Raw genomic sequence first — 22,038 nt, forward strand, 5'->3', positions numbered from 1 at the left:
TCAGCAAAAATCAATGCCAGCCCTCAAAGGAACAAGTAGTAGCATTGTTGTTGTTAGGTGATGATCTAAGGCAAGCCAAGCTTTCTAGAGAGAGATACAAGCTTTTGATAAACCAAATAACACAGGTAGTCTATAGACATGCTTTGGGACTCACAAATCTCCAGAGCAGAAGGTCAGACATGAACATGATCTTGGGTAGCCAAAAGCCTCTCGCTTCCCCCAGTCACATCTTTTGGTCTAGCTAAGGCTTTTCTCTCCCTCATCGGCCTGACGAGGACGGTCCTGGCTGTCTCAGCCCGGGACCGGAGGCGCTGCGCCGCCTCCCCGCGGCGGTCCGGCCGCAGCCACACCGCCGTCCTGTGCCCTGGCGGGAGCGGCGCCTGCCTCAGCCGCCGCTGTGCTGAATGAAGGGCATCATCCCGCGGTGCCCGTCCCCACAACGCCCTCTCCTCCCGGGAAGGCAGCGGGGAGCCCGGCCCGGCTGTCTCACAGCGCCGCATCGCTCGGTCACCCCCGTCCGTGTGGCGCCCTCCCGCCCCCCCTGCCCGCCGCGCCCGCGGGCGCCGGCGCCCCCCGGAGGCCGCCCGGGCTTGCGGCGGTGACGGGGGCTGCAAGCCCCTCGCCCCGCCGCCCCCTCCCCTTCCCCGCTCCCGCCCGCCCCCGGGCCCTCCTCCCGTCACTGATTCGGCGCCGGAGCCCCGGGTGCCCGAGCCCCCCTCCCAGCCCCGGCCCCCGCCGCCGCCGCGGCTCCCGAGCTGTCAGTGCGCAGGCAGCGCCGCGGCCCCGCTCCGCACCCGCTCCGCACCCGCCCCGCCCCGCGCTCAGACGCCGCCGCCGCGGAGCCGCCGCCGCGGGGCGCAGCAGGTACCGTGCCGGGGGAGCCGCCGCCGCTGGGGCCGGACTGCACCTGCAGGGCCGGGCATTAAGATGGGATCCCCCGCTCGGACGGGGGCGATGGGAGCGGGGCCGCGGGCGGGCCTGGCCCCGGCGGCTGCTGAGGGGAGGCCGCCGGTGCGGAGCGGAGGGACCGTCGGGGCTCTGGCCGAGGTCCTGGAGGAGGGGGGCTGCGCTCGGAGCACCCTGCGGTGTCCCGGCCCGTGGCCCTCGGCGCGGCGGGCAGGGCGAGGGCGGCCGCCCGCCCGGGCTGCTCTCCCTCCGTTCCCACCGAGCGGCTGGACAATAGCGGGAAATGCCGGAGTTACCCTCCCTCACACCTATCATTCCCAATATTAAATGGCTGTAGAGTTTATGTGGGAAAGGGTATAAAATTTTGGCCCCACTTTTCATGGAGACGAGGTAGGAAAACCTCCCAGGGACTCGCCATCGGGAAGAGCATCCTGGCAAATTCCACAGGGACAGTTTCTCAGGTGGGAAATAGCATTAGTCTTGCATGGATCTTGGTTTCTCGGTGGAACGAAGTCCCGAGGGTTTTTCCAAGAGTAGCATGTGCAACTGATTCTGTAATGTACGATTTTCTGATAATATGATTTTATCCTTTGTGTACTTGGCCATCCCACTGTCATCTCCTCAACCCACTCTGCAAAAGCTCCCAGAGAAGTAGGTCAGTGTCTCCAGATGATGTTTCTGTTAGACACTGGTGAGTTTCTGCACTGCTGGCTGACTAGAAGACAGCATTGTGACCCTTCCGTTTATTCACATACTGAATGAGCCGAGCTTCAATTATTCATTCTGATGCTATTGCAACCTTCTGCAGTTTCCCTTCTCTGGGGACATGATGTGTAACAGGAGTTTGAAACACTTCACCAGTGAGGCTGCAATCCTATCTTGGCATATGGCAGCTGTTTGCTTGTCTAGCCATTTTTAAGGGTTAATTTGCAGCACTAGAAGGTATGTCAAGGAAGAATGAGGATTCCCAATAGAGCAGCATTACCCTGTGCATTCCTTCTGTTTCCCTCTAGAAAGCTGTAATTCAAAGTGCTGAATGGTTCGTGGGCTAGGCTCTACAAATGTGTTTTGTATTTTCCATCTGAAAGAAGCAATGCCTTCAAAGGGCATTTGGTTACCATAATGGAGAACCTATGGCTTAAATACAGAATTGGTTTAAATCTTATAATTTGTTGGTGTTAGAGACGTTTGCTGTTTTGAAGGTGAAGAAACAGATGCAGAAATAAAATACGTTGGAACCAGAGATTTGGTGCCAAAACTCGGAACCCTGTTTGTTGTTATTTATGTTTTAGTTGTGTTATTTATATTTTACTTGTGTGATCATCTATCCATTGTGCTGTGCTCTCCATTCATACACTGTGAACCATTCATATTTTCCAAATACAGAAGGCTGGGTGGGCCCACAATGGCAGCAGCTATACTTGTGAAAAAGCAGGATAACTATCCTGTGACCTGTAGTCATGTAGGGTATGATAGCTTTTCTAGTCTCCATTTTAATAAAAGGTGTATTTCAGAAGAGCAGCAAGGCTGCCTGTTCATCACCAGCTCTTAGAAAACTTACTCTTGTATAAAATAGTAACCTAAATGAACACAGGCACACGGTGAAAAATGATATGTCAAAGGTGTAAAGAGACAAGATAGCTTGAACCTTCTGTGCAGAGCACCCTGTAATACAAAGACTGAAAGAAAAAGAGGCCAGTGCTAGTAGAAAGTGGACAGGCACTAAGCCTCTGAGTGATCCCTGTCATTGTGCCAGAATTTCACCTATTATGGCTAGTTATAGGCAGAAAGCATTGAAATTAACTGATACTGGTAGTGGCAGCAGATTTCCAAGGAGGTGAGTACCTCTGAGAATATAGTATTTTCAGCTGGGAAATCTCTTCCTCCAAGAGATACTCGGCTCTGCATTGACTTTTAGGCAAAAGAATAGAGGAAAAAAAATAGGGTTTAAAATTGCTATAGTCTTACAGATGCTGAAGGCTAGGGCTTTGTTATCAGCATCTGAGGTCAGATGTTAGGATTTGATGGGTTTTACTCCTGAACTCTTCCATACAGCCACCTTTTTAAATCACCAAAGTATGAAGCATGCCTTCTACGCCAAGGTGCACAGTTAGGGAAAATGATGTTCCACTGAATTACAGTTTACTGACTAGTCTATAAGGGTGAGGTTCTTTGTACTGTCTTGGAAGACACATTAAGGCATGGCAATTTGATAGTTCATCTTACAATATTTGAAGTACTGGCTCTGATTTTCACCCAGTAGAAATTGGAAGCCTCTTACTTCTTGTTTGGCACTCAGAAATTTAGTATAGATCCCATTGGCCAACCAAACCAAGCAGACATAAAGTCAGGACTTTGTTTTTCCTTTCAGATTTCTGTGCCTTTTGCTTTGACCTCTCCTGGATAAGGAAATTTGTGTGATGTTCAAATGAGATAAGCCAGTACTACACAACTGCTGTGCTTCTGGTGCTCTGTGAATACCAGGTCTACCCCTGAGTTCTTTCTTGTCCCTGTAAAGCTTCTTTCTGGTTGCGTGCTTGCTCCAGACAGGTTAGAGAACAAAGGAGGAATTCCTGCTGCATCTAATCAAAGGTCTGAGGTTTCCAGCAGAGGTAACACTGCCAGAATCAGATGATCACAGAGCAAGCAGTTAGTGACTACCCCAGGGGCTAATAATTGATTACTAGGGCCCCATTGGGAAAGAGGGAGAGTTTATAAAGCCCTACTTCTTCCTCTTTACCCTCCAGCTGGTTAATTCGCACCACACAGTGTTTTCTGCTGCGCCAGGGCCTCAGCCACAGTGCCGGGAAAACTGTCCATACTGGGTTAAGGAATTTTGGGGCGCTGTGGTAATGACTACTAGAATAAGAGTCAGGGCTAGACGAGAGAGTTAAGCCTCTGTTGTCAGGAAGAATACCAGATCATCTTTATTCCAATGTACACAAAGGCTTACTGTCTGCGATGTGCCTGCTTGTGACCGTCATGGCTGGTGTTTAAGCTCCAAGGAAAAGATCCTGCAGTCATTGGTCAAGAGCAGATGCAAAGGGACTGCTCAGCCCATTGAAATCAACCAGCTGCCTTGGTGCTGCCCTTGAAGCGTATGCTGCCATTGTAACTACAGTGAATGTAATAAATTAGGACATTTCTATCATATGCCTTAATCTATGAAGAGAAATGGTCACATCTTTCCCAATTATTTTGTCAGTATTCCAGCAGTTTCTAACAGAATTGGCTTCTGTTCAGTTTATATATTAAAGACTATTTGTAGGATAAGAGTGAGAGATTTCATTTGGGTTTGGGCTTTTTAATGTAAAAGTTGAGATTCTTGACTGTGGTTGCACATTAATAGCAAATACTTGTTTTGGTGAGGCATGGAGCATAGCAAGTGAAGAAGGCTATAAACTGGGTAAACATGATAATCTGAACAGGCAGATCCTCCTTAAATAATATCAGAAGATTCAGAGCTCATTATCTGTATGCTTTTAGTATGTTCCAGTCCTTCAGAGAGGCTACAGGCTGCTTAACAATGACACAGTATCTGCATTGGGGTGTCCTGGATCTACTTTTATTCAGTGTTTTCCTAGAGGACCTGGATGGTAGTATAAGGAGTGGGTATATCACATTTTCCAGGGACATAAAACTGTGACACTTGAAATGTGCTGGAGGAAAATACTAGAATTCAAAATTTTTCCAATAAATTGTAAGACCGCCTAGGAAAAGAGCTGAATGAAATTCAGCAGGGATAAATACAAGGTACTACAATAAGGCAGAAATTACCAGCCAGATAAGCACAAGACAGAAGTAAATGACTAGGTTGCAACTCCACAGTAATGAATCTGTTACGATAGATCACAAGCTGAACATGAGTCAATATCATGCTGTTGGAAATAAAGGCAAACATCTTGCTAGAATACGTGAAAGACATGGAAACCTGGAAGACATGAAGCAATGCTTTTGCTCTGAGGCCAAAGCCTCAGCTTGGGGGCTGCACAAAATTTTGGTTGCTGCACTTTAATACAGGTGCAATTCAATCAGAGGGAGTCCAGAGGAGGGCAGCAGGACTCATCAAAGGTCAGAAAAATGTGACCTGCAAGATGATTTGAAATAACTGTGATTTTCAGACCAGAAATTTGACAGGGGAATATAACAGACTTCAGATAAAAATAGAGGAGGGAATGATCTTTTCTTTGGGCTCATGGTGGATGGAGCAGAAAGTAAGAAGCAGCAGAAAGGATGATTATTTTAAACTACAAGAATAATTTTATAGGACCTAGGATAATAAAAACAGTTGAATATTTGATATAGGGAGGTTCTGAAGATATTTTAAGAACAGGTTACACAACTGTAAATTCATCTGTGAATAATCAAATAAGGCTTGTGATCCTGTAATGGGAAAGCACCTTGGACTGTTTAATGTCTTAAGTTCTCCACTGGACCACTCTTCTATCATTTTATGAAGGTGATCATTTCATGTGAATGAAATAGAAGAAGTCTGCTGGCCCTGTTCTGATGTTTGTCTGATATCCAGGAGTAGCACAGCACCAAGACCACAGACCAGCTCTTTCTGAAAAGAGCCTGAAAGAAGAGTAGGAGCTTACATGAAAATAGTTAGAAGAGGTCTCTTCTTTTGGAAGAAAAGGGAAGGAATGGGACATTCTGATTTCCTGGGAGCAGATGCTTGATTGTGTCTATGAATGCTGAAAACATTGTTATGGAAGAAGAAAAATTAATCAAGATTAGCAGTTAGTAAAATTATCTGAACTGAAAATACAAACTCTTCTAGTATTTTATTCAGAATGAAAGGCTGTAGTCCAAAAATGGGTTTTAGAGGTAAAATGAAATAAAATAATGGAATTCAGAATAGGAATAAAATAAATCATAGTCCTATGATTTATATTTTTAGGCATTTATCCAGGGAGAGAAAATCTAGGTCCTGTAGTATTCATGGTTTAACATATATTGTTTAATATAAATGGAACAGATAGTCAGTCCCCTGTGCATGGTGAAAAATCCTGTATCTCTGTGAGGAGACAGGAAGAAAAAAGAGAGCAACCATGAACACTTGCAGATGCTGAAGTGGTGGGCTGCACATATGATCCTGACTAGAGCACAGTCTGAGTCCAGTCAAATAATTTTTTAATCCTCTAACGGGACAGGGATTTTTTCTTTCCCCTCAGGCTTTAGACCTTTTCACTCAGACAAAAAGAAAAGCTCTCAGAGAAGTTAAAGACATACTGGGAGGAGTGGAAGTGTTTTTATACCAAGCAGGCAGTAGGGATTTTTTTTCTGTGAAAACAGGTACTCTTTAGGACTGAAGGACTGCAAAGCAACTGCTGCAAAGAGTCTGAGTTGAATGAACAAGACAAGGAGAAAATGAAGAGTTAGGCTGTTCTTTTTTGTAACCTCTTTTCATGGAGCTGTTGCTCAGTGAACATATTAGCATAATAATATCTTGCAATTTAAACACTCTTACACTGGAATTATCCATAAATTGATGGAAATCCTCACATTTTATTTACTCTGGGACACATGAGCACAAGCCGTGACACTGTATAAGCAGTGATGGATTTTTCCCCTCCCCCCAAATTCCATTACTGCTAGAACACCTTGGGAAAAATAATTATATGCTTAGAAAGACAGTCACTTGATGCCCCAGATATTTCAAAGTGAATTCATATCCCTTCCACCCAAGGACTGAGCAGTGCTTGACATCAGCTTGTACCACTTTGCCTGAGTTTATTTCATCATTCCTCTTCCCATCCTTGCTTTTACTGTCTTTACTTCTCAGATGAGCGTATAAAGATTTGAGAGACACAAAAGGTATCCAGAAGAAGGCTTACTGTGATCCAGTGCTAAAGGAAATTTAGCTTTGGAACAAGGTGGTTTTGGAAGGAGATAAATATAGCTAATGTAAAGAAAATCCTATTTTTACTATTAGGAGGAGACAACAAGGTGAGGGGGTTATTCTCCAAGAAACTTGTGAGGAAATCTGAGACAGGCTGTGCAGAAAAATACTAAACATGCTGGAGGGGGTTCTGCAGATGGTAAATGTTTCTCCTGGTGGAAAATGTGGCTAATTATCTTGAAAAGGAGAGGTGTTAGACAGAAGTAGCTACAAGGAAGGTAGGGGACTGAAATAATTTGAATAGAGGAAGCACTGTCTTGAAATATGAACTGAATATGAATGTTTGGGTTTAGGGTGCATGACTGGAATTTCTCAATGTGGCTGTGAGGAAATTGTGTAGGCTGTTGCAAATGGCCCTTCTTTCAGTATGAGCTGCATATTTAATGCAAAGTAATGATATCCAAGCCTGCTTTAAATGAAGCATCTGCATAGCGGGGTTCAGAGCAGCCAAATCCTTCATGTTCTTGATATTATATCCAACTAGAGTCTGAAAGTCAGGTAAAACCTGCCAATGCATTGCTGCAGTTGTTATTTCAGTATTTTAACAGAATTCTTTTCCTATAAGCAAAATCAGAAGCATCAGCTACAAGCTGTCAAAGGCAATTTTGCCTGGGAGGAAACTGGCTGGTCATGGAGATGAGCCGGGAATCTGTGAGCACTTGACAGGCACTGAGAGCTTCCTCACTGTGAATGAGGAACTGATGAGTGAACAGCAGTGTCCAGCAGCGCTTTTTGATGGCAATGCCAAAGCCTTTTTCCAGCAGCTCCCCAGTGCAGATGGAGTTTTACAGAAATAGTCACACAAGCGTTTCGGCTGCCATTATGAGGGGACTGACATTTTTTTGAATACTGGAAGCAATATAAAGCTAGAAAGCAGATACTGGAAAAACCTTGTAAAGGTGTGTGTGTACTGGGGGGCATTGTTCAGGGATGCTTCTCTCTATCCCTCCATCCAGGGCCACAGATTCTGCCTTGTAGGCGGCAGCACCTCTGTGTCAGATTGTCACAGAAAAATCCAGGTTCAAAAACGTGTGAAGTGAAAACTTGACTTATACAGGGTGTTGGGGAGGAACTTCACAGTTCCCTGTTGAAAAATATGACAAGCTGATTAAATCAATGGACCAAAATATACTCAATGTTTTAAAAGTGGAAGCAGAAACTGGTTTTCCTGAAGATACCAAATATCAATTCACAGCCTTGGGTTGTCTCATTTGCAACAGCTATAGCCTTCTGAGAAATAACTGCTTTTTAACCAATTTGAAAGAGCTCAAGTTCCAGCTCTCTATTGATCTTCCTCAGAGAGGCCTGGGCACAAGGGATTTGGCAGGTAAGACCACTAAAAACAGGGAACTACACATTTCTGGTTGTGAAGTGTCAGTATTAATAAGCATGACAATTGCTAACCCTGCTGATTTACTTTGCTGCTTTTAATTGTGCATCTGTAAATGTAAAAGAAAGAGTGCTAGTGGGCCAAGTATTGGATAAACCCGATTCATTGTTAAAATAAAGGTCACTGTATGTATTGAAGAATTTCAATGTTCATCAAGAGCTTCTGTTCCATACTAGGGGAAGTCTCTATCTCAAGGTATCTCTACTGAGGGTAGTCCCACACAGGGATTATTCTTTTGATGATTGCTTCTTGATCTCTCTACCAACTCACTGGGTACAAAAGCAACAGGATTATCATGCATAATAGGAAGAAATTCTTTCCTGTGAGAGTGATGAAGCACTGGAACAGGTTGCCCGGAGAGGCTGTGAATGTCCATCCTTGGAAGTGCTCAAGGACAGGTTGGATGGGACTCTGAGCAACCTGGTCTAATAGAAGGTGTCCCTGCCCATAGCAGGGGGTTGGAACTAAGTGATCTTTAAGGTCTCTTCCAACCCAAATCATTCCATGATCCTATGATCCAGCTGGACAGTTGGAGAACGGGACCAGAAAAAAGACTCATTAGCATACATGGACTCTGACACCCCTTTTTTCCCCACAGAGAGTTTTCATTCTCGAATAATACTGAGGTCTGCTGGGTGCATGATGCTTGTTCTCTGGCTCCAGGTCTGTGTCCTGACCCAACAGGAGGAGGGGCAGAAATGGAAGTGCCAGAGCAGAGATGAAAGATACATGGATCTTAATGCCTTTTATCACCTTCCTCACTAAACTAGAGCTCAGTGAATTTCCAAATTGAGATGTTGCCACATGTTGACAGTGTAGAGCAGCACTGCAGTGCAATTCAGTGTTCTCTGATTTTCTTTACAGTAATGGAATAGCAAGGCATGAAAAGAAATGAATGTGGGTTTTTGGCTGAGTGTGATGGCAGATGTTAAAAGACAGCATGTTTTCCTGACTTACCTGTCAAGACACGCTAAAAAACTCACAAGGAAAGCAGCATTCCTGTAGAATAGCCCAGTACACGGAGAGTTTTTTCAGATAGATTTTCAAAGCCTACTGTCAGAAAACCGTAGTCAGTAGCATGTGACGTTTTCTCAAAGTATATTGTATTGTAGCCTTTGATGGGTAAAATGACCAAAGCAATGTTTCCATTTGTAAAACATAGCATAGCATAGAAGCTGATTTATCAAGCAAAGTAAAACTAATCTCATCCTTTCTGAAAGTTTTCTGTTAACTGCAAGTAGTCAGGATGGAGACCAGATTTACCTAACTTGTGAAAATTTTTGGGTTGCTAAATCAGCTCATAGCAAACAGTGAGTTCAGGCATAACGATGAAACCAAAATGGTTTTTGTTGTCATGACATGTAATCCCAGCTGGCACTTATCCATTAGTTCTCATAGGGGACCACTGCTGGACTCCACAGGTTTATCCTAACTTGAGATTTGATTATTAACCAGCAAGAACCAGCATATTCCCTCTAGCTTCTACTCAGGTGGATGATGTGGCAGGTCTTAGAGAAATGACTGGAGGGCAGCATTCCAGTGAGTGGGGGAAGGGTTTGAAAACAGCTTCTGCAGGTGCAGAGTTCCAGGAAAAAATTATGATTATTTGCCCACTGAAGTGAGAAGGAGAGAGAAAGTGTGGCTATGCAGCTATAAAAGAAAGCAGAAAAGAAAAATCTAGAACTTGTTCTTTGTGTGATTAGGACCTTACATTGCAGTTAAATTAAAATGGTATATTGGCCGATACAAAGTGCAGGAAGAAGGAAACAGAAGGAAAATTGAGGACATAAAACCATTACAGAAAGGACAATGAACAAGCTTTGAGAGCACACCACAGGTTCCAGTATCTCTTGTAATATCATCACAATTTCCAGGACAACAGTCTTGAACAGGAAGGTGTAACATAAAAGTTGCAATTCCTGTAACATATAGGCAGTCAAAATTGCTTTCCTGTTTGCTACATCTTTGTGGAGCTTAGGTTCCACAGGTTCCTATTAGTTCCTGGATAAATAAACCTACTATTAACAGTTGTTCTCATTCTTAGTGAGAAAAGGAGAAAAGAACATTAAAGAATCACTGCAAGATTTTGCTCAACTGATGGTGCCATAGCATGCTGCTGGATACCTGGGAATATGAATGAAAATGGAAGGCAACAGGGAACAGGAATGAAAGCCTGTACAGCCTGTGTTTAACTGGAATATTTACTCTGATCTTGATGACCTTTACTTTAATGTCTCTAAGTATTTGTTAGAACTAAGGATTTAAAGAAAATTGACAAATACAGCATCAACTCTGAGAATAGCCCAGGAACCTCCTCTTTTGGTGAGTGTAATTGGAGGATGAAAACATTAATTCAGCTGCAGTGAAGAAAACTCTTGCTGAGGTCCAGAGAGGAAAGTGTGGTTCAAAAAAAAGTCAAATATCTGCCTATACTGTAGGTATTTACCTATAGTAAACACCTAACAATGGTCTCTGAACTGTTGCTGGACTTTTTTTTGTCAGCAGAGGGAGTGGAGATTTTCCTGAAAGCTAAACTTAACTTCACTGGAAGGAAGTAGTGTAGAAAAACTGCTAGAAAAAGCTGGGATGTGTAACAATACAACAGACAGGATAAAGGGGTTAATATTGGAGTTGATTCCAGAATACTGATTCCAGTGTCACTTTGCCTACCTAGTGTTTCCACTTTGTCACTCAGAGCTCAGTTTACCCAACTGAGTTTAAAGCAGAGATTTTTATTTTATTTTATTTTAAATGTCCCTAAGGATTTGAACTATCCTGCCACGTCAGGAAAGCCTTAATAAGCTTGTGATCAGCGGGGCTGTCCAAACAGTTTTTCTTTCTGTATGAACCCTTTAAAGTCCCCATGCTTCATACATTATTGGGAAAAATTATTTATCTTTTTCTTGTACAAACCCTTACTAAAAGAGAAAAATTACAGCAGTAGTCTGGGATGCTGAACCCATCTGCATTTTCCTTATGTTCAAATTTTTTGTCTCCAACCTAGTTAAGTCTTTTGTAAACACTTCTTCCTCATTGCCTCTTAAGAGTCTCTTATTTGTATAGTCATTTCCTTCCTCTTCACCTTCTCCTTTAGCACTGGTGTGGTACTACCTGGGTCCTGCTTGTTCATTCCAGTTTTGTCAGATGATGAAATAAAACCATTTTATTTCATGGAATCATAGGCTCATGTAATGGTTTGGGTTGGAAGGACCCTTAGAGATTATTTATTTCCAACCCCTTCCCCCATCATGGGCAGGGACACATTCCACTAGACCAGGTTGCACCATGCAACCTGGCCTTGAACACTTTCAGGGATGAGGCATCCAAAACTCTCTGGGCAGCCTGTTCCAGTGCTTCACCATCCTCACAGGAAAGATCTTTTTCTAAATATGCAATCTAAACCTACCCTCTTTCAGCTTAAAGCCATTCTCCTTTATCCTATCACTACACACCCTTGTGACAAGTCCATCTTCTGCCTTCTCGTAGCCCTTTAGGTACTGCAATAAGGTCACCCTGAGGCTTTCTCTTCTCTAAACTGAGCAAATCCAGCTCTCTCAGCCAATCTTCACTGAAGAGGTGCTCCAGCCCTCTGGTTATCTTTGTATCCCTCCTCTGGACTCACGCAAACATCTTTAATATCCACATCCATGATATTAAGTATCTTAAGCCAGGTGAGAAGTTTAAAATAAAAACCCTGTAAATAAGTCTTGTTCATTTTTAAAGAATAATTTCACATTTGGAATAGCCTGAATTTCACTGCTTGTACTCAGCATTCTTCCTCATAAAGTGTTTGTCACCCCAGTAGGTCTGTTGCTGGTACAGTCTCTCTGGCAGTGTCCCTTTGCTTCACATGATTTTATCTTCACAGGCAAAAAAGACCCCAGGACTTTTGTGGGAAAGTCCTCCTGCTACGTGGCTTCTAGCCCAGCCACCTGGAACAAGGAAATTGGCCTCTACTCCATCCTCTGAGTTCTCTGAGTCCTCTCTCTCTAGAGCTTGATTGCAGTGTGCAGTCTGCCTTTGGGGCCTTCCCCTCTCACTCTTAACTGAGATCGTTATGGTATTCACTGCCAAAGTGTCAGATACTTTCTTTTGCCTATCAAAATACCTTCTGGTATTCCAGGCCAGACTCTTTGTTAGTCCTTTATGCCAGTGTGGTCTGCCTGGTGCAGCGATATGATTCCTGCTTGGAGAGATGAAATGCTCCAATAAAGCCTAATTCCACAGTCTCAGCATCTCTTGTGCACACCGGAAAAAGAAATGCACACATAAACCAGGTTAAAAAAAACCAACTATGTCTGGGGTGAAAGAAAAGATGGCTTAACTTTGACATTACTGTAACAGTAATGGGATCCATGTGAAAATTCCAACTGTTGAAATGGTCTCACTGTTTTATGTCTAAAGGTAGCAGTGTTAAGTAAACACTGCACAGCAACAGACTTCTGGTTTTCTCAATATGTGGTTTCTTCTGGCCTCTGCTTTCACAGAAGCTGTTTGTCACTGAACTCCTTCCCATCAATGGCTACTTTTTTTCACTGTTTATTGCTAGTGTAATTTCCATGATTACTTATCAACAGTCGGTTTATCTGCATGTGCAAAATGTCTTTACAGTATTCAACATGATTTGTGAACTACAGTTTAAACTCAAATGTTCTAGCAATGTTTTCTGTTCTTCCGCTTCTGGCCAGTGTTAGAGTATGTTTCTTTACTTTGAAGTTTTAGTCCTGTTTTCTTGAGCAGTGTGTGTACATGGTGGACAGTTGGATTTGTCTAATGTGTTCATTTGGAAAAAGATGTAAAAGAATTACTGCATCTTAAAGCATTAGTTTTCTGGAATAACTCCTTTCTCCCACCTAGGATTTATTCAGCAATCCTCTCTACCAAACACTATTTTGTCTAAATTAATATATTTTAAAATATAATGGTAGCCAAAAAGGCAGATGTAGTGTGTCACCCTGGCACTTCAAACGCGTACGACAAATTTTCTTAAATAATGTTAAAGAAAAAAATCAATCTTAATGTCAGAACTATGATGTTTTCATTTTGGTTGGTGAATTTACATCATTTCATATAACATCATTTTAATTTAAACAGAGTTGTTAGGTCTTTGGTTGAAATATCAGGTTTAATCATATTCTGAAAGGCAGGGTAACAATAGTGGCTTCTGCCAAAAAAGTCTCTCCATTTCCTTTTCCTGATTATGGCTGGAGTTGAGGCACTTGAAAATAATTTTTGCCTTTCCACAGATCTTTAAGTACACAGAAGCTGGTTTATTACGCTAAAGTCTCCCGTGACTCAGGGAAACATTCAAAAGTAAGCACTTTCTGTATTAATGCGATACATATCTGTCATTCAAGGCATGACATAGAGTTTCCAAAAGGCATCCTGAATGCTTCAGACAATGTTTTACCTCCCAGGATTGTGCCAGAGTTTAAAAAAAAAAACAAACACATTCATCAAAAGCAGAGAAAGGCCAGAGCCATAAGTGAATCACTGATTTTGTTACTCATGTACTCTTATACAGATTTTGCTTTTGAGGATGTGTTACAAATAATTTCTCTCTGAAGTTGGAAGAACTGACGCATTTGCATCATTATCTGATGCTCCTAATCTGTATTGGATGAGTGGAACAGACAGTATGTGGTATCTTGGGAAAAGAAATCTTGCTAACTATAGTCCAAAAAGGATGTTCATTACACAGGCTTTCACTGATTCAAATAATTGAAACATTTGCAGCTGTCCTTAAATATTAGGGTGAGAGCTTGGGAGAACAGGGCTTTGCTCTTGCAGCTTACAGGATTTAAAAACCCTTTTAGTAACAGCTGATCCTACTGTACTACTTCAATTTTGTTTCATTTCTCTTTCTTCAGCGATATTCCTGGCAAAACTCCCACTGAAATTAAAGGACTCTTGCATAAGGTAGGACTAGGGAATCTGGATAATTAATATTTTGGAATAAAAAGAAAACCCTTGTGGGTTTCACAAGTAGGTCTGTCCTGCAAGTGTAAAAATGGGGTGACCTTTCTATTGTTGAATGTCCTTTTGAAAATCCATGTGTCTCAATAGAAGAGTAAAACTAATTGTCATTTCACTGGTGGATTGATTCTGTTCCAGGACAGAAAAATCACCTCCAGCAAACTCAAAGCTATTAAAATTTCCTGGGTCATGCAAATGGTGAATTCTGACTTTCTTTTCAAGAAAGTTTTGCAGCTCTTGTTCTACTATATGAGTCATTACCACTTTAGCCCCTTCTTTTCAGGTCACTAATTTAATGCCAGTGTCTTTGAGAATTGTTTCACTGCATCACGTGTTTTGTGCCTCCTATTCCAAAATTAGTTTCTTGACTTCTCTGTGGACTGCTATCCCTGCTGGTACTGCCTAAAGTAAACGCAGTAGCCTACCTAGCTTATCCCTTGGGTCTGCTTAGCTTTATTCCATGCTTCTGTGGTGTTGGGACAATAAGGAATGGCAGGGTAGGGGACAGGAAAGGGCCCTGATTTGTGTATAAATGTAATGAGAATAACACAACTGCCACATGCTGAAGACCCGCTTTCCATCTCTAGCCTGGGTCTTTCACCTCACTCTTCAGTTTTAAAACTTGGATCATAGCATGAACTCAAGGCTGATGCCAGTGTCCATGGCCAGCTTTACATCCCCAGTGCTATCTCTTCTCTGCCAAAAAAAAATAAACGAGACTTGGGCACCAGAAACAATTTTTGGAGGAGCAACAAGGCATTTTGGCAGCTTTATCTTTCAGAATTACTATGACAATACTCAAGTCCAAAAACTGTCACAAGTTTCCTCTGTTTATGGCACCCCTGTAGCTGGATGTGTCTTCCTAATGCTTGGCAAATTATTCTTAGACTGGTTTAGTGTGAGAGGCAGTTATTAGATACTTTCTAAATTATTTTTAAAAGAACCTAAATAGTGCTGAAAGTGGTGAGTGGGAGCTGTCAAGGAAACAGCTTTCTAATGGAAGGGCAGTATAATTAACTGCCTCATTTAAATTACTTGCTTTTGGAAAGAACTGATAAATAAGGGACAGCAGCAGCAGAGGGTCTTGGCAACTGTACTGAGTGATCCAACGTTTAATAAGTGACCTTATTACAGAGAAATTAGCTTTCAAACAGAAGCAAGGATAGCGGTAATTTGAGGGATCATAAGGTCAGATTTACTACAGACTTTATTAAGCTTTGTCTGCTTTGTCTTTTTGTGCTTTTTGGCCAGCAGTGATGTGCTTTCAGTATCCCCCCTGACTCCTGGATATGCTGAACAAGATCTGGAGCACAGGCAGCATTTCAGAGAAGCAGGCTTGTTGCTAAAATTGCAAATGCCAAATCCTTTCCTGTCCTTTGTTGTCTCAAGAGCATGCAGCCATGTCACAGTCATCCTGGTTCTCCATGCAGCCACACCATGGTGATCACTGGAATAACAATGAATGAGTATGAATCAGGAACATCTAACAGCCCTTATAAATTTGCTTTTAGGGCTTGGTTTTCTAAGCTGGAAGCTGGAATGAACCTGCCACACTAGATGTAGCACTCTGCAAAAATAATACTGCTGAACCAGAAGCTGAGCTCACAAGTGTGACAGTTTGGGATTTAGTTCTTGGTAGGATATTAGGGTCTATTAGTATTGTTTAAATGGCAGCAGTAGCCAAATGCTGTACAGACATGGGAAAAGAGACTGTCAGTGCCCTGAGAAACACATAAACTACAAAGTAAGGAAAAATAAAGACAGCATGGAAGCAGATTTGTGGGTCCTTAGCTGTGGATTAATAGTTTCATTGAAAATGCTTCAATTTGCTGGATGGAAAATAATCTTTCTGTTAGACCTGCCATTAGCTGGTTAACTCCATGTGAGTGCCATGACTAGGCTGTTTAGGGACTGAATTTTAACTTTGAGAAGGCAGTAGCTACGGGATTCAGTTACAGAACCAGGAATCATGATTTAGGAAGTCTCTAGTCCAAGTTCTTGCTGGAAGCAGAGCCAACACTGAGCGCAGACCAGGTTGGTCACAGCTTAATCCGGGCTTGTTTGTAACCTTCCAAGGATGGAGATCTCATAATCTCTTTGAGCAAGCTGTTACATTCTTAGTAGCCTCATCAGGGACTTATTTTGCTTATATCTAGTCTGAGTCTTCCCCTTTGGATTTTACAACCACTGTCTATTATTCTTCCACCATGCTCCTCAGTGCAGTACCTTGCACTGTCAGGAACAACTAAGGCACTGGAAGGCTGCTACAAGGTCCCCCCAAAGTTTTCTCTTTTCCACGCTAAACAAGCCCATTTCAATCAGCCTCTTCTAATCAGGCAGGTGCTTCAGACCTCAGCCATCTTGGCTGCCCTTTTCTGGAGTCACTCAAGTGCCAACTAAAGAGGAATAATCACAAACTGTGGTTCCTGGCTGTGTTCTGTTCTGCACCCCAGAGTGCTGTAACCCTTCAGTACCTGCAGGGCACAGTGCTATCTCAAGTACAAAGTACTGTTCTGGACTCCTAGATCCTTTTCAGACCCTTTTCAGACAGACTCCCAAACAGTCAGTCACCAGTCTGTACCAACACACGGGTTAGTCCATCCAGGTGCAGTATTTTGCATTTATTGTCACTGAATTTCTTTTCTGTCCATTCCACCAGTCTGTTTGGGTCCCTCTGAATAGCAGCTGTGCCTCCAAGTATATTGGTCAACCATCTGTTTTGGTGTCACCTGCAGTCTTGATCAGTGGGCATTCTTTCTGCTTCTGAGGACATTGATAAATAATATTGAAGATGACATCTGAAATTAAACATTAAACACTAGTTCTCAAGCCTGATATTCCAGTCAGGTTTTCACTTTTCTAGTAGTCCACTTACCTAACATAACAATTTGGATAGAGGAGTGCTCTGGGAGACTGAAACAAAAGACTTGCTAAAATGCAGGTGACATCCACTGATCTCTTCCCACAAGAAGGTGATCTATGCTCAGTTAAATAATGTGGGCTAAATTACATGTCCTTTGACTAGAAATATGTTCCAAGAAGAACATTCCATGATTTTCCCAGGGACCAAAGTGAGGGCTAACTGGTCAACCACTCTGTAGTTTCCCAAGTTGTATCACTTGTCCTTTCTGAAGATGAGTGCCACATTTGCCTATCCCCAGTCACCAGGGACCTCCTCTGATGTCCATCACCTTTCAAAGATGATAGAGAGTGGCCTCAAAATTACATCAGTCAGCTCTCTCAGCAACATTCAGTGCAGCACGTGGGGGCCTGGAGGAGCAGGCTAGATCAGGAAAAACATTCTGAAATTGGGGGCATGGAAGAAAATACTGAAATGTCACAGGCAGAATGGGAGCTTCAAATTTAGAGAAGCCCTCCCTTCACAAACAGAAACCACAAGGTACAGAAAAGACTCCCTCACTTTCTGAATTCTTTCTGAGAAAAGAACTGAGATACAGATGGATACAATCTTAGTCCCGGACTTAGTCAATGGTTTATATTAATGGTTTATATCTAATTACACAGGTGTAATTGAGCTTTTATACAACTTCATCCTGCAGAACTAAGGATAGCAACCTGATATATTTCTATAAATAAAATTAAGTATTTATTTCAATTTATTGAAATAATGATTAGGGGGAAAAAGCTTAATCAGAATTATTTACTACTATTACTACTGATTTAGTGCACTGTTTTTGAAGCAATTATATTAAAGCAATTATATTCAAGGTAGCAGAATGATTGTTAAGCAGAGATTGATGTTACTTTCCCACACCAACAACTGTTGAAAATGTCTTTCATTCAGCCTCAAGGAATAACCTTGAGGAGTGTCCTCACTGAAAGGAAGGATCTTCACACACCTTAGGGGGGTATGATAGAAATCTTTCCTGTGCAAAAGTGACACTGGCCTTTTATAGCATAGAGTGATTGACTTTAATATGCTTTCAAAATAGGTATTTTTAAGATGATGTGTTCTCAGGGTTACTCAGAAAAATATGCTTTCTGCTGAAAAATGTGTTGGCAGCTTTTTTAGTTTCTTCTCTTCAACACTTCTGACCATCACTTCCAAATCAGGACCTGCACATCCTTGCTGCTCCCAGCCTCAGTCAGGGAGCCTCAGTCTTGTGTGTCCTTGTGGTGGGGGTGAGAGTTTGGTCAAGCTGCTCTCAGCACTCTTCAGCACTAAGTGCAGCAGTGTTATCCTTGCTCAGTGTTATCACTGATCAGCAGCCTGTCCTTGCTTCACTGAACAGCAAACTCCCCTTGCTCAGCCCTTCACTGCCAAACTTACAAGCTTGCTTAGGCTGAGAGCCCTACTGCAGGTGTCTGTGAGAGAAGTGATCTACGCTAATGTTGGGTCATGGATGGATATTTCTTTTAGTCTTTGCTGGTGTGCCATTTTTATGTAATTGAGAATCTAATTTATTCTTGGGTTCTTATGTATTAAAGCTGCACCTCAGATTTCAGTTTTATTCTCAAATGTGAAAGAGCAGGAATCAAACTGAATTCCTGTTGGTGAGTGATTCTAGGTATCACATCTTGCCAAAGCAGGATCCCTTTGCCACCTCACAGTCTATGTGCATTCTGTCTGCTTTACTTCTATTACTGGGCCATCTCAGATTATTCAAATATTTACCCCTTTATCCTTTTTAATGCAGGATTTGTCTTCAACCCTCCCCCTTTGATGAGTTGCATGTTTTGCTTCTGTTCTGCTGGTCTGTGAATTCATTGTTTGCAGGCTGGCAAGGCACCAGTTTTGGGGTGACAGATGGAGCAGACTGCAAACCAGGCAGTTGCCTCCTAGCCTGAATGATATTTTAATAAGCACAGAGAGGTGACAGAAAGAGAAGCTCCCCACTGGAATGACTGGCAGTTTTGTTTCCAGCCTGAAAGCACTAATAGATAATTTTTGGCCTCAGTCCAAAAAAAAAAAAAAATTCACTGAAAATAGAAGCAGAAAATCCTATTAGTGCCTAACTTTTATAGGGATCAAAGAAGTTTTTATGTCTGGTCTGTTTTCCAGTTAGGGAGTTGTTTCCCCATTTTTGGTATGTCAGTTCTCTCTCAGGAACTGTACACGTTAGACTTTCCTTTTACTTACCATTTTGTTTTCCTTGTTTTTTTATTATTTCAGTAATTTTCTCCATTGTCTTCCTTCCCTAAACATTCCTTCTTCTTCATATTTCTTTATACTTTTCACAGATTCATGTTGGAATAATGGGATCTAACAACTTACTTGGCTTCCAGCTTCCACATCTTGTGAAACAGCTACTGCACTGTGAGGCAACAGCATCTGCATGGGAATCTCTAGAGCATATGTCCTCTTCTCCCTGCCCTTCAGCTGTGTCTCAGTTGTGCAATACAGGGTTTGTGCAGGGCTTTGTTTCATCCTTGGTCTTACAAATTAAAAAAGGCACAACAAAAGGGAGCTCTGGCAAAGCCCCAGCAAGCTCTGAGATCCCTCTGCAGTGTGTGCAACATGGTATCTTGCAGACAAGCTGTAGGATAGCCAGGCTTTCAAAGGAGAAGGTTCTTTTTCTTTCCATGAGTACATATTAAAAAGGTCCAGCTCTCACTAGGAAAATATAAAAGTGGTGCTGGGATCTGAACTACAGTGTGGTCCCATACACTGCTCAAAGAACACACTGGAAATTTCTCAATATTTGGACATGGATCTTCATGTTTATTTAGCAATATTCAGGTCTGGATTTCAACTGATGCGTGAGCTGTAAATTAATGCTATTGTTGCTAAAATATGCTTCTTTTTTCTTCCAGATACAATGATGACACTGAACATTCAGATCATCTTTGGCCTCCTTTGCTGCATGAATTTTCTTCCTACAGAGGGCTTCCCAGCAGACACCAGTGCTGAATTTCGCTCTGCTTTCTCTGTGGCCAGAACCAGCAGCATGGAAGGGAGCTCTGAGATGGTGATTACCTTTGACAAAGTGTATGTGAATATCGGCAATGATTTTGACCCCAAGACTGGCTTGTTCCGCTGCCGGATCCCAGGAGCCTACTACTTCTCCTTCACTGTTGGGAAATACCCAAAGAAAAACTTGTCTGTCATGCTGATGAGAAACAAGAATGAGGTGCAGGTAATTGTGTATGATGAACATCACCGCAAGGAACGGAAGGTGGCCAGCCAGAGTGCCATGCTGCAGCTTGACTATGGTGACACAGTTTGGCTGCGTTTACATGGAGATCCCAAGTACGCTCTTTACAGCAATGTGGGTCCCTATACAACTTTCAATGGCTACCTGATCTATCCAGACACTTCTGCCTTCTTCCAGAATGCTCTTAGCTCTCAAGAGCTCGGGCCACACAACCCTCACACAGTTCAGCAACTTCCCAGAGAGCAGAACGAAGCTTCACAGCGACATGTGTTGTCCGACCAACCAAACAGGGTACAAGACCCTCGCTCTGCGTTTTCTGTTGCCCGCTCGCAAAGTCTCCTGGGGACAGATGAGAAGCAAACCCAGCACGAGCCAATCACATTTGATACGGAGTTTGTGAATATTGGAAAAGATTTCAATTCCTCCACTGGCATCTTCACATGCCGTATACCTGGTGCATACTATTTCTCCTTCACCATTGGCAAAATGCCCTTTAAGACTATGTCAGTGAAACTGATGAAGAACCACAATGAGGTGCAGGCCATGATCTACGATGACAACCACTCCAAGAGGCGGGAGATGCAGAGCCAGAGCATCATGCTGCCTCTGCAGTACGGGGACACCGTTTGGCTCTACAGCCATCAGCATGATGGCTATGGTGCCTACAGCAACCATGGCAAGTACATCACCTTCACAGGCTTCCTCATCTATTCAGAGGCTCAGCCAAAGTGGCTTCCAGGTGCCAGCTCACCTCAAGGGTCAAGCAATTAAATGCAGATGTGAAAGAATCATAAGAAGAGCTAAGGTGCCATGAACTTGGGTATAGCTTCTCTGAATATCATCCTCTACTTTGAGCATGCTGTCATGTGTCCAGTGCTTTCCTTATGCTGCACGCTTGTGCCCTGTCTGCAGGGCCACTGCTGTGTGTGCCATTCATCCGTAGAGAGGCCTTTCAGGTTGTAGCTGTGTGTCCTGTGTTGGTGTTTGATTTAACATAAAGCATGAGGTAGTTTTGGGGCAGGGTTGGGGTGGTGTAGTGAGATGCTGAGGATCAGAGAACCACTGCTGTCATGTTACTTCAGATCTCCAGCATCCAGACAGCAAAGGGTGTGATGACTTTCCTTGTTTATCCAGGGAGGGAATAAATGTAATGAAAATGAATGTAATAAAAATTTAAAAAAATGTGAATGTTCTCCGTTTGGAATTTATGCTATTTTGTGAGTTGTCACTGGCTGAGATACCAGCTCAGGTGAGAGAGAAGCATGGTAATTGTGTGAACTGAGGTTGTGTTACTGAGCCAGTGTGTCTGTGTACATGCTTTTTAATCATTTGTGTGTGTGAAGGGCTCTTACAATTTTATTGCAAGTTTCACAATGGTTTGTGCTTTTCTTTATCTGATGTAGATGAAGTCAAGAAGCTTTGGTTGAAAATATCAACTTCCATTTAATGTAAATACATTTAGAAACAAACAAAGAGCAGGCTTCTTGTAGTGAAAGATAAGGGCTCAAATCTGTGAATGGACCATGCTCTGAAAGCCCAGGAGCAATGTAAGTAAGAAGAGTAAGAAATGTATTTTTAAATCTGTAAAGATTTGGATCATCTGCAGGCTTGTAACACTAAGTGTGAGTAGTACCACACCACTGGGGCATTACCTTCCCCAGAAATGAGCCCCTTGGACACAAGGGTGCTGCCAACCCACCATGTGCTGCACTGATGGCCTCCTGCAGGCGGGGTCAAAGGAACCA

General features: G+C 42.8%; 1 protein-coding gene across 1 annotated transcript; it reads left to right on the forward strand.

The window, feature by feature from the left end:
* Nucleotides 1–752: 752 nt before the first annotated feature.
* C1QTNF4 (C1q and TNF related 4) lies at nucleotides 753–21,481 on the forward strand. Its single transcript, XM_014251881.2, has 2 exons — nucleotides 753–864; nucleotides 19,953–21,481. Exon 2 carries the CDS (start codon nucleotides 19,958–19,960, stop codon nucleotides 21,062–21,064), a length of 1,107 nt encoding a protein of 368 aa, XP_014107356.1. The 5' UTR covers nucleotides 753–864; nucleotides 19,953–19,957; the 3' UTR covers nucleotides 21,065–21,481.
* Nucleotides 21,482–22,038: the final 557 nt, after the last annotated feature.

The sequence above is a fragment of the Pseudopodoces humilis genome, chromosome 7, assembly GCF_049639895.1.
Source record: "Pseudopodoces humilis isolate 2021_Gansu_Grassland_sample_001 chromosome 7, ASM4963989v1, whole genome shotgun sequence".
Lineage (NCBI taxonomy): Eukaryota > Metazoa > Chordata > Aves > Passeriformes > Paridae > Pseudopodoces > Pseudopodoces humilis.

Bases quoted from the DNA above. Each gene is read 5' to 3' on its own strand.
- C1QTNF4 (XM_014251881.2), top strand. From the start codon at position 19,958: ATGATGACACTGAACATTCAGATCATCTTTGGCCTCCTTTGCTGCATG.